The 15,940-nt window shown below is 38.0% G+C and overlaps 1 protein-coding gene across 1 annotated transcript in view; it reads right to left on the bottom strand.

Moving 5' to 3' along the window:
• The window catches only part of LOC114664699 (alpha-taxilin-like), a 148,669-nt gene that overhangs the window by 93,873 nt on the left and 38,856 nt on the right, over positions 1–15,940 (bottom strand). Inside the window, exon 2 of the mRNA XM_051936330.1 lies at positions 15,600–15,782. Coding sequence (XP_051792290.1) covers positions 15,600–15,774 — 175 coding nt within the window. The 5' untranslated portion in view covers positions 15,775–15,782. The remainder of the gene's footprint in view (positions 1–15,599; positions 15,783–15,940) is intronic.

Genomic DNA, 15,940 nt, shown 5'->3' with positions numbered 1-15,940 from the left:
TTTTTAGAAACTTATTATTTTTTTAAAATCAAGGAATCATTCATTTTAAAATATAGGCAAAACATTACTAATGCTGAATTTGGTTATTACCGTTTGAAATGACTGATTAATAAATTTATTATTTACAGAAGGCGGCCCTCATCTAATAAATAAGAAAGTCTGTCAATTCCGATTTTCATCAAAACACAATTACCAAGTGAGAGAACTGTAAATATCCAAAAGGTATAGTTTTGGTGAATAATACATTCCTTAATTGAATTTAGACAAAAATTACATATCAAGGATGTGTCAACACCATCACATTATCAACACATAATCAAGGTTATTCTAACCAGAATCAGAATGGAAGAGGACATTTTCATTCGGCATATACCAATAATTTCCAATTAATTTCCTTTCGAAATTCAAAAGGTTTCAATTTCCAGTATGTCTTGCGTTTGCGATGCCCATAAATAAAATTCAAGGACAATCGCTTAAAGTTACTGGAGTTTACCTCAAAGAACCATGTTTTTCACATGGCCAGCTTTATGTCACCTGTTCCAGCGTAGGATCAGGAAATGATTAATAAATTATTGCTCCTAACAGCAAAACGAAAAACATCATGCGTCGTAAGGCACACTAAATGATTCATAATAATGTGTTATTCATTCATTAATAGATTGTTTACCTATGTGAAATCTCAAAATATTAACATACACTGTCACTGAGTGGTCAAGAAAAACACCAATTTAAATAATTAAACTAATGTCCTTTTTACCTAAAATTACATCATTCACTTCTAAAGCAAATCTGTAATTTTTAATAGGCCTAGCTAGCAAAACGTTAACAGCCAAACAAAGGCTAGAGAGGGCATACAACTACATGTACATGGCTTCATCATTAATTCCACATAATTAAAACAGGCTAAAATTAATAGTAATACATGGCAGATTTGAATTTCAAAAGTGCCAAAAAAACAATATTAATTACTAGCAAAATACCCGCGCTTCGCAGCGGAGAAGTAGTGTCTTAAAGAAGTTATGTAAACATATATATACACACACACACATATATATATATCTATACTAATTAATAAAATTCAAAGCCCTCACTGACTCTCTGACTGACTGACTCATCACTAATTCTGCAACTTCCCATGTAGGTGGAAGGCTGAAATTTGGCAGGCTGATTCCTTACAGCTTACTTACAAAAGTTAGGCAGGTTTCATTTCGAAATTCAACGCATAATGGTCATAACTTGAACCTCTTTTTTCACAATATACTGTAATGGACGGCAGCTCGATGGCCGTGGGAGGAGGAGTTGAGTGTCACGTCATCACGCCTCCCACGTAATCACGTGAAAAGACTGTGAACGCAGTAGGGAGAAAAGGAGGAGGAGCCGCAAACAGCGAAGAACAAAAAATTCATTAAACAATTGAGAAGGGAGCGAAACAATAAGAAGCGAGCGAGTAAAGCATACAAGCATCATCATAAGGGAAACAAAGCACGGTGCAAAACGTAAGTTTAAATTAAGTTTATAGAAACGCTCCCGCTGCGGATTGCAATAACATATTCGCGAGATAAAAGAACGCAGTAGGGAGAAATGAAGGATGAGCTGCAAACAGCAAAGAACAAAAAATTCATTAAACAATTGAGAAGGGAGCGAAACAATAAGAAGCGAGCGAGTAAAGCATACAAGCATCTTCATAAGGGAAACAAAGCACGGTGTAAAACGTAAGTTTAAAATAAGTTTATAGAAACGCTCCCGCTGCGGATTGCAATAACATATTCGCGAGATAAAAGTTTAATGAGAAGACACGAGGTATAAACGAACCACACGCCGTAGCGCAACGTTAGGGGCTTCACCTCTGGCGCTGACGTTCGAGATTCGATTCCCGAGAGCGGATGCAGTGAGTGTGTACGCCTGATGAGTCCACAATTAGGGAGAAACACGTGTTGCATACTCTTTGCATTATTTGAAAGTAAACTATTAAAACCATTCTATGATCTGCTTCTGGGAACAGAAAGAGGGCACGTGGCGGACGTAAGGCGACTTGCTGACAAACCACAATCGTGACCTGGCAGGTAACCACCCATACAATCAGATTGTGATTCAGAAAACGAATGCAATGAATGTAATTACCACGATCTACATACTGTCAAATAAACGAAACACACGCCGTAGCGCGACAGCTGTGAAAAGGGAGCTTCACAAAAAAACAGATCCTTAAATTGTTATTGGTATATTTTCGAACCGTTTAAAAAGGTTTTCTTTTCTTCTTAATAAAAAATTAAAAGCAGTACTTCGCTGCAACGAAGCGCGAGAATTTGGCTATATATATCTGCTTCTCGCAATTAAAAGAGGGCACGTAGCGGATGTTAGACGACATGATGACCATGTATAAGCGTTAACTGCCAGGTAACCACCCATACAATCAGATTGTGATTCAAACTAGGAATGCAATGAATGTAATTACCCCGATCTACATACAAGGCGAAAGTCTTGCAACATTCAAAGATGATGGTTTGGGATAAGTACACCATGGAACATAAAAGAGCTTATGAAGCCTTGAACCGAAAAAGGCAAGATCTCAGAGATCGTAAAAAAAAAAAAAAAAAAGAGGTAATGTCGTTATACTCGCTGTAGATTTTAGTCAAACATTACCAGTTATTCCACGAGGGAGACCAGCAGATGAACTCAACGCGTGTTCTCCCACGGTCGGTTATATGTCGCGTGTTCTCAGGTAGGTACACCAAAAAATTTATACATTTAAGCATGTAATGGGCAAAGAAAAAATGAGGTATACCCGAAGGCACTGCAGTAGTACTCAATGTAACTTTACTTATTAAATGTTAATGTTTTACTGTTTAATAATTTATACGCTTCTTATATGTTGTTCAAATTCTTTTATCAAAATACCAGTGACAGCGCAATGCACGATAACATGGAGTGAATACACCATACGCATCCGCCCACGGCCGCCCTGGTGTGCGCAGATAGGAGTTGATTCTACAACAAAATAAAATAAAGATAAAAAGAGTAATACAATCATCACCCATAAAGCGGATAGCAGACGTGACGTACTATATGTGTACCAGATTTCAAGTCAATAAGTGAAACGGTTTGCGAGCTACAGGTGATTTAAAATCCTGCACAGACAAACGAATAGCCACGGTAGCAAATTATAGAAGAAGATTTTACTGTTTAATAATTTATATATGAAATGTGCTTCTTATATATTACTTCATATTATCATATGATAATGATGTTAATGTTGTTTATATTGATTTCTATGTAATTGTAAGTGCATGTATGTGTGTACAGTGATCCCTCGCTATATCGCGCTTCGCCATTCGCGGCTTCACTCCATCGCGGATTTTATATGTAAGCATATTTAAATATATATCGCGGATTTTTTGCTGGTTCGCGGATTTCTGCGGACAATGGGTCTTTTAATTTCTGGTACATGCTTCCTCAGTTGGTTTGCCCAGTTGATTTCATACAAGGGACGCTATTGGCAAATGGCTGAGAAGCTAGATTGCTTACTTTTCTCCCTCTCTTGCGCTGAGTTTCTCTGATCCTGACGTATGGGGATTGAGCAGGGGGGCTGTTCGCACACCTAGACGATATGGACGCTCGTCTAAAAATGCTGAAAGATTATCTTCACGTTGCTACCTTCTGTGCAGCTGCTTCCTGAAGCGACATGCTGCACGGTGCTTCGCATACTTAAAAGCTCGAAGGGCACGTATTGATTTTTGTTTGTTTTTCTCTGTCTCTCTCTCTGCTCCTGACGAAGGGGTTGTGAGCTGCTGCCTTCATTGTAACTGCTTTGTGCCGCTGTGCTTCGCATACTTAAAAGCCAAACAACCCTATTGATTTGTTTGCTTTCCTCTGTCTTTATGACAGTCTCTGCTCCTGACGCGCACTCCTTTGAAGAGGAAGATATGTTTGCATTCTTTTAATTGTGAGACGGAACTGTCATCTCTGTCTTGTTATGGAGCACAGTTTAAACTTTTGAAAAAGAGACAAATGTTTGTTTGCAGTGTTTGAATAACATTCCTGTCTCTCTACATCCTCCTGTGTTTCTGTGCAAATCTGTGACCCAAGCATGACAATATAAAAATAACCATATGGTTATATACATATATATACATATACATACAAACATATACATACATATATATACATACATATACATACACACATATATATACATACATATACATACACACATATATATACATACATATACACACACATATATATACATATATACACATATATATACATACTAGCAAAATACCCGTGCTTCGCAGCGGAGAAGTAGTGTGTTAAAGAGGTTATGAAAAAAAAAGGAAACATTTTAAAAATAACGTAACATGATTGTCAATGTAATTGTGTTGTCATTGTTATGAGTGTTGCTGTGTTTTATATATATAAAATACACACACACACATATAAACATATATATACATATACATATACACATATATATACATATCTACATATATATATATATATATATATATATATATATATATATATATACATATACACATCCACATATCAACATATATATATACACATATACACACACACACGCTTTATGGGTGATGATTGTTTTACTCTTTTTATCTTTATTTTATTTTATTGTAGAATCAACTCCTATCTGCGCACAGCAGGGCAGCCGTGGGCGGATGCGTATGGTGTATTCACTCCATGTTATCGTGCATTGCGCTGTCACTGGTATTTTGATAAAAGAATTTGAACAACATATAAGAAGCGTATAAATTATTAAACAGTAAAACATTAACATTTAAGAAGTAAAGTTACATTAAGTACTACTGCAGTGCCTTCGGGTATACCTCATTTTTTCTTTGCCCATTACATGCTTAAATGTATAAATTTTTTGGTGTACCTACCTGAGAACACGCGACATATAACCGAGCGTGGGAGAAGCATGGATTTTAAACACGCGTTGAGTTCATCTGCTGGTCTCCCTCGTGGAATAACTGGTAATGTTTGACTAAAATCTACAGCGAGTAAAACGACATTACCTCCTATTTTTTTTTTTTATGATCTCTGAGATCTTGCTTTTTTCGGTTCAAGGCTTCATAAGCTCTTTTATGTTGTATGGTGTACTTATCCCAAACCATCATCTTTGAATGTTGCAAGACTTTCGCCTTGTATGTAGATCGGGGTAATTACATTCATTGCATTCCTAGTCTGAATCACAATCTGATTGTATGGGTGGTTACCTGGCACTGTAGGGTTGCCACCCGTCCTTTAAAATACGGAATCGTGCCGCGTTTGAGAATGAAATTGCGCGTCCCATTTTGAATCAATACTGGACGGGATTTATCCCGTATTTTTTTTATCATTTTTTTTTTAAAGCAGCGTCTCATGCAAATCATCCCACACGCATTTTATGAAGATGCCTCCTTTCATACTTTTGATTGGGTAATACTTGATGTCATCGTTAGTTTGATTGGTGTTTCTAACTGTCCAGTGAGGAGGGCGTGTCTTTTAAGTACAGTCTGCAAAGTGTTGGCACTGAGATGTGGCGTCAGCGCCATAGTTGAAGCCCCTAACGTTGCGGTCAGCAAGTCGGCTAACATCCGCCATGTGCCGTCTTTCAGTTGCGAGAAGCAGATCATAGAATGGTTGAAACTGTTGCCCCTAACGTTGCGCCAAGGCGTGTGGTTCGTTTATACCTCGTGTCTTCTCATTAAACTTTTATCTCGCGAATATGTTATTGCAATCCGCAGCGGGAGCGTTTCTATAAACTTAATTTAAACTTACGTTTTACACCGTGCTTTGTTTCCCTTATGAACATGCTTGTATGCTTAACTCGCTCCGTTCTCAATTGTTTAATTAATTTTTTGCTCTTCGCTGTTTGCGGCTGTTCCTCCATTTCCCCCTACTTCGTTCTTTTATCTCGCGAATATGTTATTGCAATCCTTAACGGGAGCGTTTCAATAAACTGATTGAAAATAGTTTTGCATTTACCTTTTTAGTAAAAGGCGAGCTTTTAAGCCTGAGAAATCACCCCGTAAATGCACACGTTTAATTGGACATGTGTTAATATGTATGGTTACACAGTATTAAAAGACAGTGAACAACGTCAGTTACCTTTCTTCCCGCGTTTGATAAAAGGTGAGCTTTTAAGCCTGAGAAATCACCCCGTAAATGCACACGTTTAATTGCACATGTGTTAATATGTATGCTTACACAGTATTAAAAGACAGTCAAAAATTAACGTCATTTACCTTCGTTCCCGCGTGTGACTCGTGCTGTAAATCTCTTCCTTGTTTTCAGTTCACGTGATTACGTAGGAGGCGTGATGACGCGATACGTGACTCCGCCTCCTCCATTACAGTGTATGGACAAAAAATATGTTCCAGTTAAGGCGTGATGACGCGATACGTGACTCCGCCTCCTCCATTACAGTGTATGGACAAAAAATATGTTTCAGTTATGACCATTACGCTTTGAATTTCGAAATGAAACCTGCCTAACTTTTGTAAGTAAGCTGTAAGGAATGAGCCTGCCAAATTTCAGCCTTCCACCTACACGGGAAGTTGGAGAATTAGTGATGAGTGAGTCAGTCAGTCAGTCAGTGAGTGAGTCAGTGAGGGCTTTGCCTTTTATTAGTATAGATATCTATCTATAATAATAAAAGGCAAAGCCCTCATTGACTGATTCACTCACTCACTGACTGACTGACTGACTCACTCATCACTAATTGTGTCATATATGACAGCAACACTCATAACAATGACAACACAATTACATTGACAATCATGTTACGTTATTTTTAAAATGTTTCCTTTTCTTTTTCATAACCTCTTTAACACACTACTTCTCCGCTGCGAAGCGCGGGTATTTTGCTATTTATCTATATATATATATAAAGGAGAGTTGGGATCCGAGAGACTGTGTTCGTGTGTTTGTGGAGGGATGGAGAGTTAAGGCGGGTGTTGGAGTCACGTGATCATCTCCCCTCCCATTCACCTCATTTCATTCACTTCATTTCGCTCCAAGCTGAGCTCCGCAGCTGGCGCGGTCTTGCTGTTCTTGATTTGCTTTTCACATGGCCAAGTATACGTTGCATGCTCAAGAGTAAGCTCAGCGCACAACTTGGTCATATTACAACCGGAGGGGCGAACTGACAACATGGTATACAAAGAGATCCTTAACAAATAATTATTGGTATAATTTCCCTCAGTTTATTATTTAAAATTTTAAAGCAGTACTTCGCCGCTGCGAAGCGCGGGTATTTTGCTAGTACATATATACATACATACATAGTGCGTTGTAACACGGGCTGTGATTGTTACATGGGAGGGAGATGACAAATCACAGCTTCCCGCTTTCTAATCGGGCCTGTGATTGGTGCTTTGACGGATGCCCAAATCCCACAGTATCTCCCCTTAGGAGAGGCGTTAGGCAAGTGTAATTGAATAGCGGTGCTGCAAGTTTAGCTTTACACCTGTTTTTAAGGCTTATTGACTGAAAGGGGCTTTCATGAAAAAAGTTAGGGCTTTGCTACAGGATACACCCTCCACAAGTTAAGGAAGTAAAAATAAAGGTATATATTTCTGTTTTATTTAAACCTTTTAAGTTTGTATGCGGGCGGCATGGTGATGCAGTGAAAGGTGCCAGTTAGGAGACCCGGGTTCGCTTCCCTGCGTGGAGTTTGAATGTTCTCCCCGTGTCTGTCTGGGTTTCCTCCGGGTACTCCGGTTTCCTCCCACAGTCCAAAGACATGCAGGTTAGGTGCATTGGCGATTCTAAATTGTCCCTGGTGTGTGGGTGTGTGTGTGCGCCCTGCGGTGGGCTGGCACCTTGCCCGGGGTTTGTTTCCTGCCTTGTGCCCTGTGTTGGCAGGGATTGGCTCCTGCATTTAGGATATAGCGGGTTGGATAATGGATGGATGGACATTTGTATGCATAGCCCCATTTGCCCATTTTCATTTTTTTTTCTTTCTTCAGTAATATTTCAGCAAACCCGGAGCTTGTCAGTTCAAATCCTGGTACTGACACCACTGTGTGACCCTGAGGAAGTCACTTCACCTGCCTGTGCTGCAAAAAACAAAAGTAATGTAACAAATTGTACCTCAGATGTTGCAAGTTGCTGGAATAAAGTCAAACAGATAAATATGTATTATACACATAGGAACTATTCATTTATTTTCAGTTAAGTCATCTGCAGCAAACCTTTATAAATGAGGGTTTCTCCTTTTTAGATAGTGCAAACTGTTTCTTCTTCATTGAGGTTTTCTCTTGGAGAGCTTTTTTCATTTAATTGAAAATTAAAGCAGCAGCTGCCAAAATATGTAGCTTTCTTATTAATTTTTCAACATTGTGTAAAATAACTTTATAAAGTAACATAAAAGGTTTAAATACTGGCTATCCTTTTACAATAAAATATTACTAAAGAGATACAAAAAAAGTAAAATGCATATGTTGTTTTTCTTTAAGGAGATTAAATATTACTGAAGAAAGAAAAAAAAAAACTAAAACAGCCAAATGGGGCTATGCATATGAACTTAAAAGGTTTAAATAAAACAGAAATATATACCTTTATTTTTACTTCCTTAACTTGTGGAGGGTGTATCCTGTAGCAAAGCCCTAAGTTTTTTCGTGAAAGCCCGTTTCAGTCAATAAGTCTTAAAAACAGGTGTAAAGATATTGACAATAAGCTACACAAACCCACCAAGATATGCAATCGTTTAAATCAAGGCGCGAGTCGAAAAACACCATCCCATACTATTAGTTAACATTTAACACATTTCTATATGTATTGTAAGTATACAACTGATAATATGTTGCGCTTATTTATCTGGTGTACCGACATTTTTGCGTGTTTAACGGCTGAAATCCAATGTGGTTTGTGCCCTTCAGAATGAAAACAGTTTGCATTTACCTTTTTAATAAAAGGCGAGCTTTTAAGCCTGAGAAATCACCCCGTAAATGCACACCTTTAATTGCACATGTGTTAATATGTATGCTTACACAGCATTAAAAGACACTCAACAATTAACGTCATTTACCTTCGTTCCCGCGTTTGAGTCATGCTGTAAATCTTTTCCTTGTTTTCAGTTCACGTGATTACGTAGGAGGCGTGATGACGCGATACGTGACTCCGCCTCCTTCATTACAGTATATGGACAAAAAAGAGGTTCCAGTTATGACCATTACATGTAGAATTTCGAAATGAAACCTGCCTAACTTTTGTAAGTAAGCTGTAAGGAATGAGCCTGCCATTTTTCAGCCTTCCACCTACACGGGAAGTTGGACAATTAGTGATGGATGAGTGAGTGAGTGAGTGAGTGAGTCAGTCAGTCAGTGAGTGAGTGAGTGAGTGAGTCAGTGGGGGCTTTGCCTTTTATTAGTATAGATGACTCTTGTTATATATAGTGATGCATCTTGCAATGACATGCTAGATATTACTATCTGAAGTTTACTACAATTATTGTTCTTTTTTATTTCCCTAAGTTTAACTAACATTATTTTACAATTGATGAAAAATCCAAATTGTATAATTGTCCTGCGGTGGGCTGGCACCCTGCCCGGGGTTTGTTTCCTGCCTTGCGCCCTGTGTTGGCTGGGATTGGCTCCAGCAGACCCCCGTGACCCTGTAGTTAGGATATAGCGGGTTGGATAATGGATGGATAATTGCCTTTAATGTCACATATTCAATACTGTTTATCTAACAAGTAAACTCCTATATCTGGCAATACTGGCTAGAATGGATGATGATTCAGACAGCATCCCCAGAAGATATACTAGCGTTTTTCTAGTTTTAAGATATATAGATTTTTTACTTTAAGTTTTTATTTTGTTTTAGTTTTCACCACTTTTTGATTTTAGATTTTATTTACTTTTTTTTAGCAATTAATTAGTCTTACAAGCGTAAAAACAGTTTTCTTTATATTTGTGAAACTGTATATTTATGATGTACCTGTTAACTTAATACATACAATTTTACTATCTTTGAAAGAACTTCTGATAATTTTCTCCTGATAATGTGATAGTTTAAAACTTCAGTAAAACCAAAAAATGCAAGAATCAAACAACAAGTGCACGCTGAAGTCACTGTTTACCTTAACCTGCAATTATTCCAACCAAATGTTTATTTAATTTCAAAAAAGCTTTCTTATTTTTAAAATGTTCTTGGCACGCAGTAAGATTACCACACACACACACTTGTTCTTGAAGTGGACTATTCTATATGAAATCTACCCATTTCATAATTCTGAAAACACATTTTTTTCAGGGAATTCTCACTTTTTATAATTTCTGAAATACTGTTAAAATCACTTTTTGAACTGTGTTGATAAAAGTAACAGTCAAAATAGAGATGAAAGTTTTTCTATGTATATAATACATTCCTATAAGCACTTTGTCTACATTAATTATGGAACATCTGTTACACCAACATTTCAGTTTATTCACTTAATAAGCAATATGCAAAACCTGGGCTGCTCATTATGAGCCAAATGCTTCTTCTGCATGTTTCATTAGTATAAAACATGCTAACAGTGCAGGATTGAGCATGCAAGTCAACATAGGATTAATGAATATTGACAAATAAATGCATCAACTAATTTATAATAAATATTCCTGGTAGACGGCTTATATATATATATATATATATATATATATATATATATATATATATATATATATATATATACACACATATACAGTAATCCCTCCTCCATCGCGGGGGTTGCGTTCCAGAGCCACCCGCGAAATAAGAAAATCCGCGAAGTAGAAACCATATGTTTATATGGTTATTTTTATATTGTCATGCTTGGGTCACAGATTTGCGCAGAAACACAGGAGGTTGTAGAGAGACAGGAACGTTAATTCAAACACTGCAAACAAACATTTGTCTCTTTTTCAAAAGTTTAAACTGTGCTCCATGACAAGACAGAGATGACAGTTCAGTCTCACAATTAAAAGAATGCAAACATATTTTCTTCTTCAAAGGAGTGCCCGTCAGGAGCAGAGTCTGTCAGAAAGACAGAGGAAAGCAAACAGATCAATAGGGCTGTTTGCTTTTAAGTATGCGAAGCACTGCGGCACAAAGCTGTTGAAGGCGGCAGCTCACACCCCCTCCGTCAGGAGCAGGGAGAGAGAGAGACAGATAAAAACAAAGTCAAAAATCAATACGTGCCCTTTGAGCTTTTAAGTATGCGAAGCACCGTGCAGCATGTCCTTCAGGAAGCAGCTGCACACAGAAGGTAGCAACGTCCCTATCGTCTAGGTATGCGAACAGCCCCCCTGCTCACACCCCCCTACGTCAGCGCAAGAGAGAGAGAGAGAGAGAGAGAGAGAGAGAGAGAGAGAGAGAGAGAGAGAGAGAAAGTAAGTTGGGTAGCTTCTCAGCCATCTGCCAATAGCGTCCCTTGAATGAAATCAACTGGGCAAACCAACTGAGGAAGCATGTACCAGAAATTAAAAGATCCATTGTCCGCAGAAACCCGCGAAGCAGCGAAAAATCCGCGATATATATTTAAATATGCTTACATATAAAATCCGCGATGGAGTGAAGCCGCGAAAGGCGAAGCGCGATATAGCGAGGGATCACTGTATAAAGGCATTGACCAATTTTGTATTGCTATAATGTGACCAAATTTCACTCAAACATGTTATGGCACTTTTGAGATTTTAGGGTATTTAGTTTTTTGGGGTTTTACCCCTAAATATTAATATACTGAACTATCCTTTCATTCTTAACATCCTGCCAAATTTCAGCTTTTTAACTAAACCGGAAATAGTGTTTTGTTGATAAGTGAGTGAATTGATGAGCCAGTCAACATTGCATTATACATTCATTGGCCACTTTATTAGGTACACCTGTTTAACTGCTTGTTAATGCAAATATTTAAATCAGCCAGTCATATTTCAGTAACTAAATGCAATTAGGCTTGTAGACATTTGCAAGACAACCTGCTGAAGTTCAAACCAAGCATCAGAAGGGGGAATAAAGGTGATTTAAGTGACTATGAATGTGGTTGTTGGTGCCAGACAGGCTGTCCCGAGTATTTCAGAAATTGCTGATCTACTTTTTACCAAGCTACTTTAAAATTTACCTGTTTGTTGTCTGGTACAAATTTTGTAAATCGATATTTAAACCACTTCCTATTGTCCAAATGACTTGAAATTTTGCCCACTTACTCACTTCTGATGACAATACATGAATCAATAATCAGTTTCACTAATTGATCAATTAATCCATGTTAATTAAATGAAATTTTCATATGAAGAATAGTTAAAGATTTCACCAATAGATAGCGCTAGTAATGGATAGAAATATAAAAGGAAGTGTTAAAATACAGGTGCTGGTCATAAAATTAGAATATCATGACAAAGTTTTTTCAGTAATTCCAATCAAAAAGTGAAACTTGTATATTAGATTCATTCATTACACACAGACTGATGTATTTCAAATGTTTATTTCTTTTAATGTTGATGATTATAACTGACAACTAATGGAAGTCCCAAATTCAGTATCTTGGAAAATTAGAATATTGTGAAAAGGTTCAATATTGAAGACACCTGGTGCCACACTCTAATCAGCTAATTAACTCAAAACACCTGCAAAAGCCTTTAAATGGTCTCTCTGTCTAGTTCTGTAGGCTACACAATCATGGGGAAGACTGCTGACTTGACAGTTGTCCAAAAGACGACCATTGACACCTTGCACAAGGAGGGCAAGACACAAAAGGTCATTGCTAAAGAGGCTGGCTGTTCACAGAGCTCTGTGTCCAAGCACATTAATAGAGAGGCGAAGGGAAGGACAAGATGTGGTAGAAAAAAAGTGTACAAGCAATAGGGATAACCGCACCATGGAGAGGATTGTGAAACAAAACCCATTCAAAAATGTGGGGGAGATTGACAAAGAGTGGACTGCAGCTGGAGTCAGTGCTTCAAGAACCACCACGCACAGACGTATGCAAGACATGGGTTTCAGCTGTCGCATTCCTTGTGTCAAGCCACTCTTGAACAAGAGACAGCGTCAGAAGCGTCTCGCCTGGGCTAAAGACAAAAAGGACTGTACTGCTGCTGAGTGGTCCAAAGTTATGTTCTCTGATGAAAGTAAATTTTGCATTTCCTTTGGAAATCAAGGTCCCAGAGTCTGGAGGAACAGAGAAGAGGCACAGAATCCACGTTGCGTTAGGTCCAGTGTAAAGTTTCCACAGTCAGTGATGGTTTGGGGTGCCATGTCATCTGCTGGTGTTGGTCCATTGTGTTTTCTGAGGTCCAAGGTCAACGCAGCCGTCTACCAGGAAGTTTTAGAGCACTTCATGCTTCCTGCTGCTGATGAACTTTATGGAGATGCAGATTTCATTTTCCAACAGGACCTGGCACCTGCACACAGTGCCAAAGCTACCAGTACCTGGTTTAAGGACCATGGTATCCCTGTTCTTGATTGGCCAGCAAACTCGCCTGACCTTAACCCCATAGAAAATCTATGGGGTATTGTGAAGAGGAAGATGCAATACGCCAGACCCAACAATTCAGAAGAGCTGAAGGCCACTATCAGAGCAACATGGGCTCTCATAACACCTGAGCAGTGCCACAGACTGATTGACTCCATGCCACGCCACATTGCTGCAGTAATCCAGGCCAAAGGAGCCCCAACTAAATATTGAGTGCTGTACATGCTCATACTTTTCATGTTCATACCTTTCAGTTGGCCAACATTTCTAAAAATCCTTTTTTTACATTGGTCTTAATTGATATTCTCATTTTCCGAGATACTGAATTTGGGACTTTCATTAATTGTCAGTTATAATCCTCAACATTAAAAGAAATAAACATTTGAAATACATCAGTCTGTGTGTAATGAATGAATCTAATATACAAGTTTCACTTTTTGAATGGAATTACTGAAATAAATCAACTTTGTCATGATATTCTAATTTTATGACCAGTACCTGTATATTGATTACAAAATTATACTAAAACAAACCCAAGACTAAAAAGTTGAAAATAATATATATATATAAAAATACTTTTTAAAAACCACGCTTATATTAAATTAAAAAGTGTACGAAAAAGTAAAACATAAGTCTCCCATACATCACTCGTAAAATAAAAGCATGGGCGCTTTTCAATCAACAATAAAATCTTACCAAAAGCGAGGGGGCCAAGCGCTATGCGGCTGAACGCACCCCAAGTAGACGTGGCCGCTCCTCTGAAACCCCTGTTAAATGGTGATACAATGGTAAACAAATTCTTTTTTTTTTTTTTACCTCCTCTTTGCTCGATCAGTTGCTGGTTTGCTGCTTCTGCCATGCCACGTGATCTGCACTTCACTTACCTACCCCTTAAACCCACCCACCGCCAGCGCTATGCACCGTTGTGAAGAGGGGAGCTGAACGCACCCCAAGGAGCCACTTTCGCTCCTCCGAAACCTCTCTTGAACGGTGATAAAATGGGAATCAAATAATAGTCGTTTCTTTTACCTCCGCTTTACTTGATCAGCTGCTGGCTTGCCGCTGCTCCTGTGCAACATGATCTGCATTTCGTGCGCCACTTAGAATGTTTTAAAGTCACTGCCTTGCCCCTCTTCTTCCCTCAAACACCATTCGATCTCTTTTCGCTGTTCTGTTATTTCACAGAGTAATATTTTCCATTTGTTTCTGCTAATGTGAGCTTTACTCCCATTTTCTTGAGACTTTCAAATTCTCCAACTTCCATTATCTCTAACCTGCTCTGCATGTGTATCACAGGACTTGCTTCCAAAGGTTGTAAGTATGACAAGACCTACCCGTCTCGCGGAAAGTGAAAATGTCTTTCTCCATCTCTCTTCAAAAGATCACGTCTCATCGAAGTCTCCTCCCAATTTTTTTTTTTTTTTTTTTGAATAATGGAGAGATAAGGTCTTTTTAAATACAATAATTTAACTACCACTACTGTATTTTAACTCAGACTTTAAACAAATTAAGATCCCAGAGTTGCATGTTCATATGACACTAGCACTACATTCTTGGAAATAACGCACTTCACAAGAAAAATTGTCATCTTCTCTGTACACCTCTCTTATTCTCATTATGATGTTAATATGGATCAGTTCTGCTCCCAGGAGTACAAGAAAAGAGAGGTAGAAAGATAAGAGAATTATTACCACCTATTGCCTATTTAAACAGCTGTGAATAGTCAAGTAATTTTGTCTTCTTGCCGTCTACTTCAAAGCTCATGCAGCCCTGTGGAAAAAACACTTTTCCTTGACCAATTGATGACAGTTATTTATGTTTCAGTTTCTTATATGCTTAATTCACACTCTTCTAAGCTCTGCTGTCACAAGTTTGAAAGGGGCAAAAGTCTATACATTTACACACAAGCTCCTGGCTCCTTAGCTACATTAGGTAGCTAACTCATCTGGATGGTTTAAGACCATTTTTATAACTGTTAATTTTTAATGTGTAAATGTTCAAAAATGTTGGAAAAATATTCCTTATCCCTTTCAATTTTAAATGTATCATTTGCTGCAACTTTGTTAGTTGCACTGTATTGCCAATTACAATTCCTAGTTTACAAACATGGACAGATGTAACAATTTCAAACAATAACAAGTGGTTGCACATAGGATACTCTTACCATCATTTTTGGACTCTGTTTCAGAAAGCAACTCCTCCTGTGAGCAAGAAATGTCTGAATTTTCTTGCACTGTATGATTTTCCTCACTGTTGAAAGAAGAAGGCCCTAAGAGTGCTCCATCGTTGCTTGTCTGCACCAAAATGTCATTTTTGCTTTGTGGCTTCTGATTTTTCATGGCCAAACCTATAAGGAAAGAACAACTAGCAAATTAATTCAAATTACTATACAGCAAAACTTCCCTCCTTCACATCCACTCTCACTTATATTAATTAATGATGGTTACAGTGGATAATGTGTTCAGCTAAACAAAGCAGGCCACCATATACTTCAACTCTACCAAC

This window comes from Erpetoichthys calabaricus, chromosome 14, assembly GCF_900747795.2.
Source record: "Erpetoichthys calabaricus chromosome 14, fErpCal1.3, whole genome shotgun sequence".
Classification (NCBI taxonomy): Eukaryota; Metazoa; Chordata; class Cladistia; order Polypteriformes; family Polypteridae; genus Erpetoichthys; species Erpetoichthys calabaricus.
This window is presented reverse-complemented; position numbering and strand designations above follow the sequence as displayed.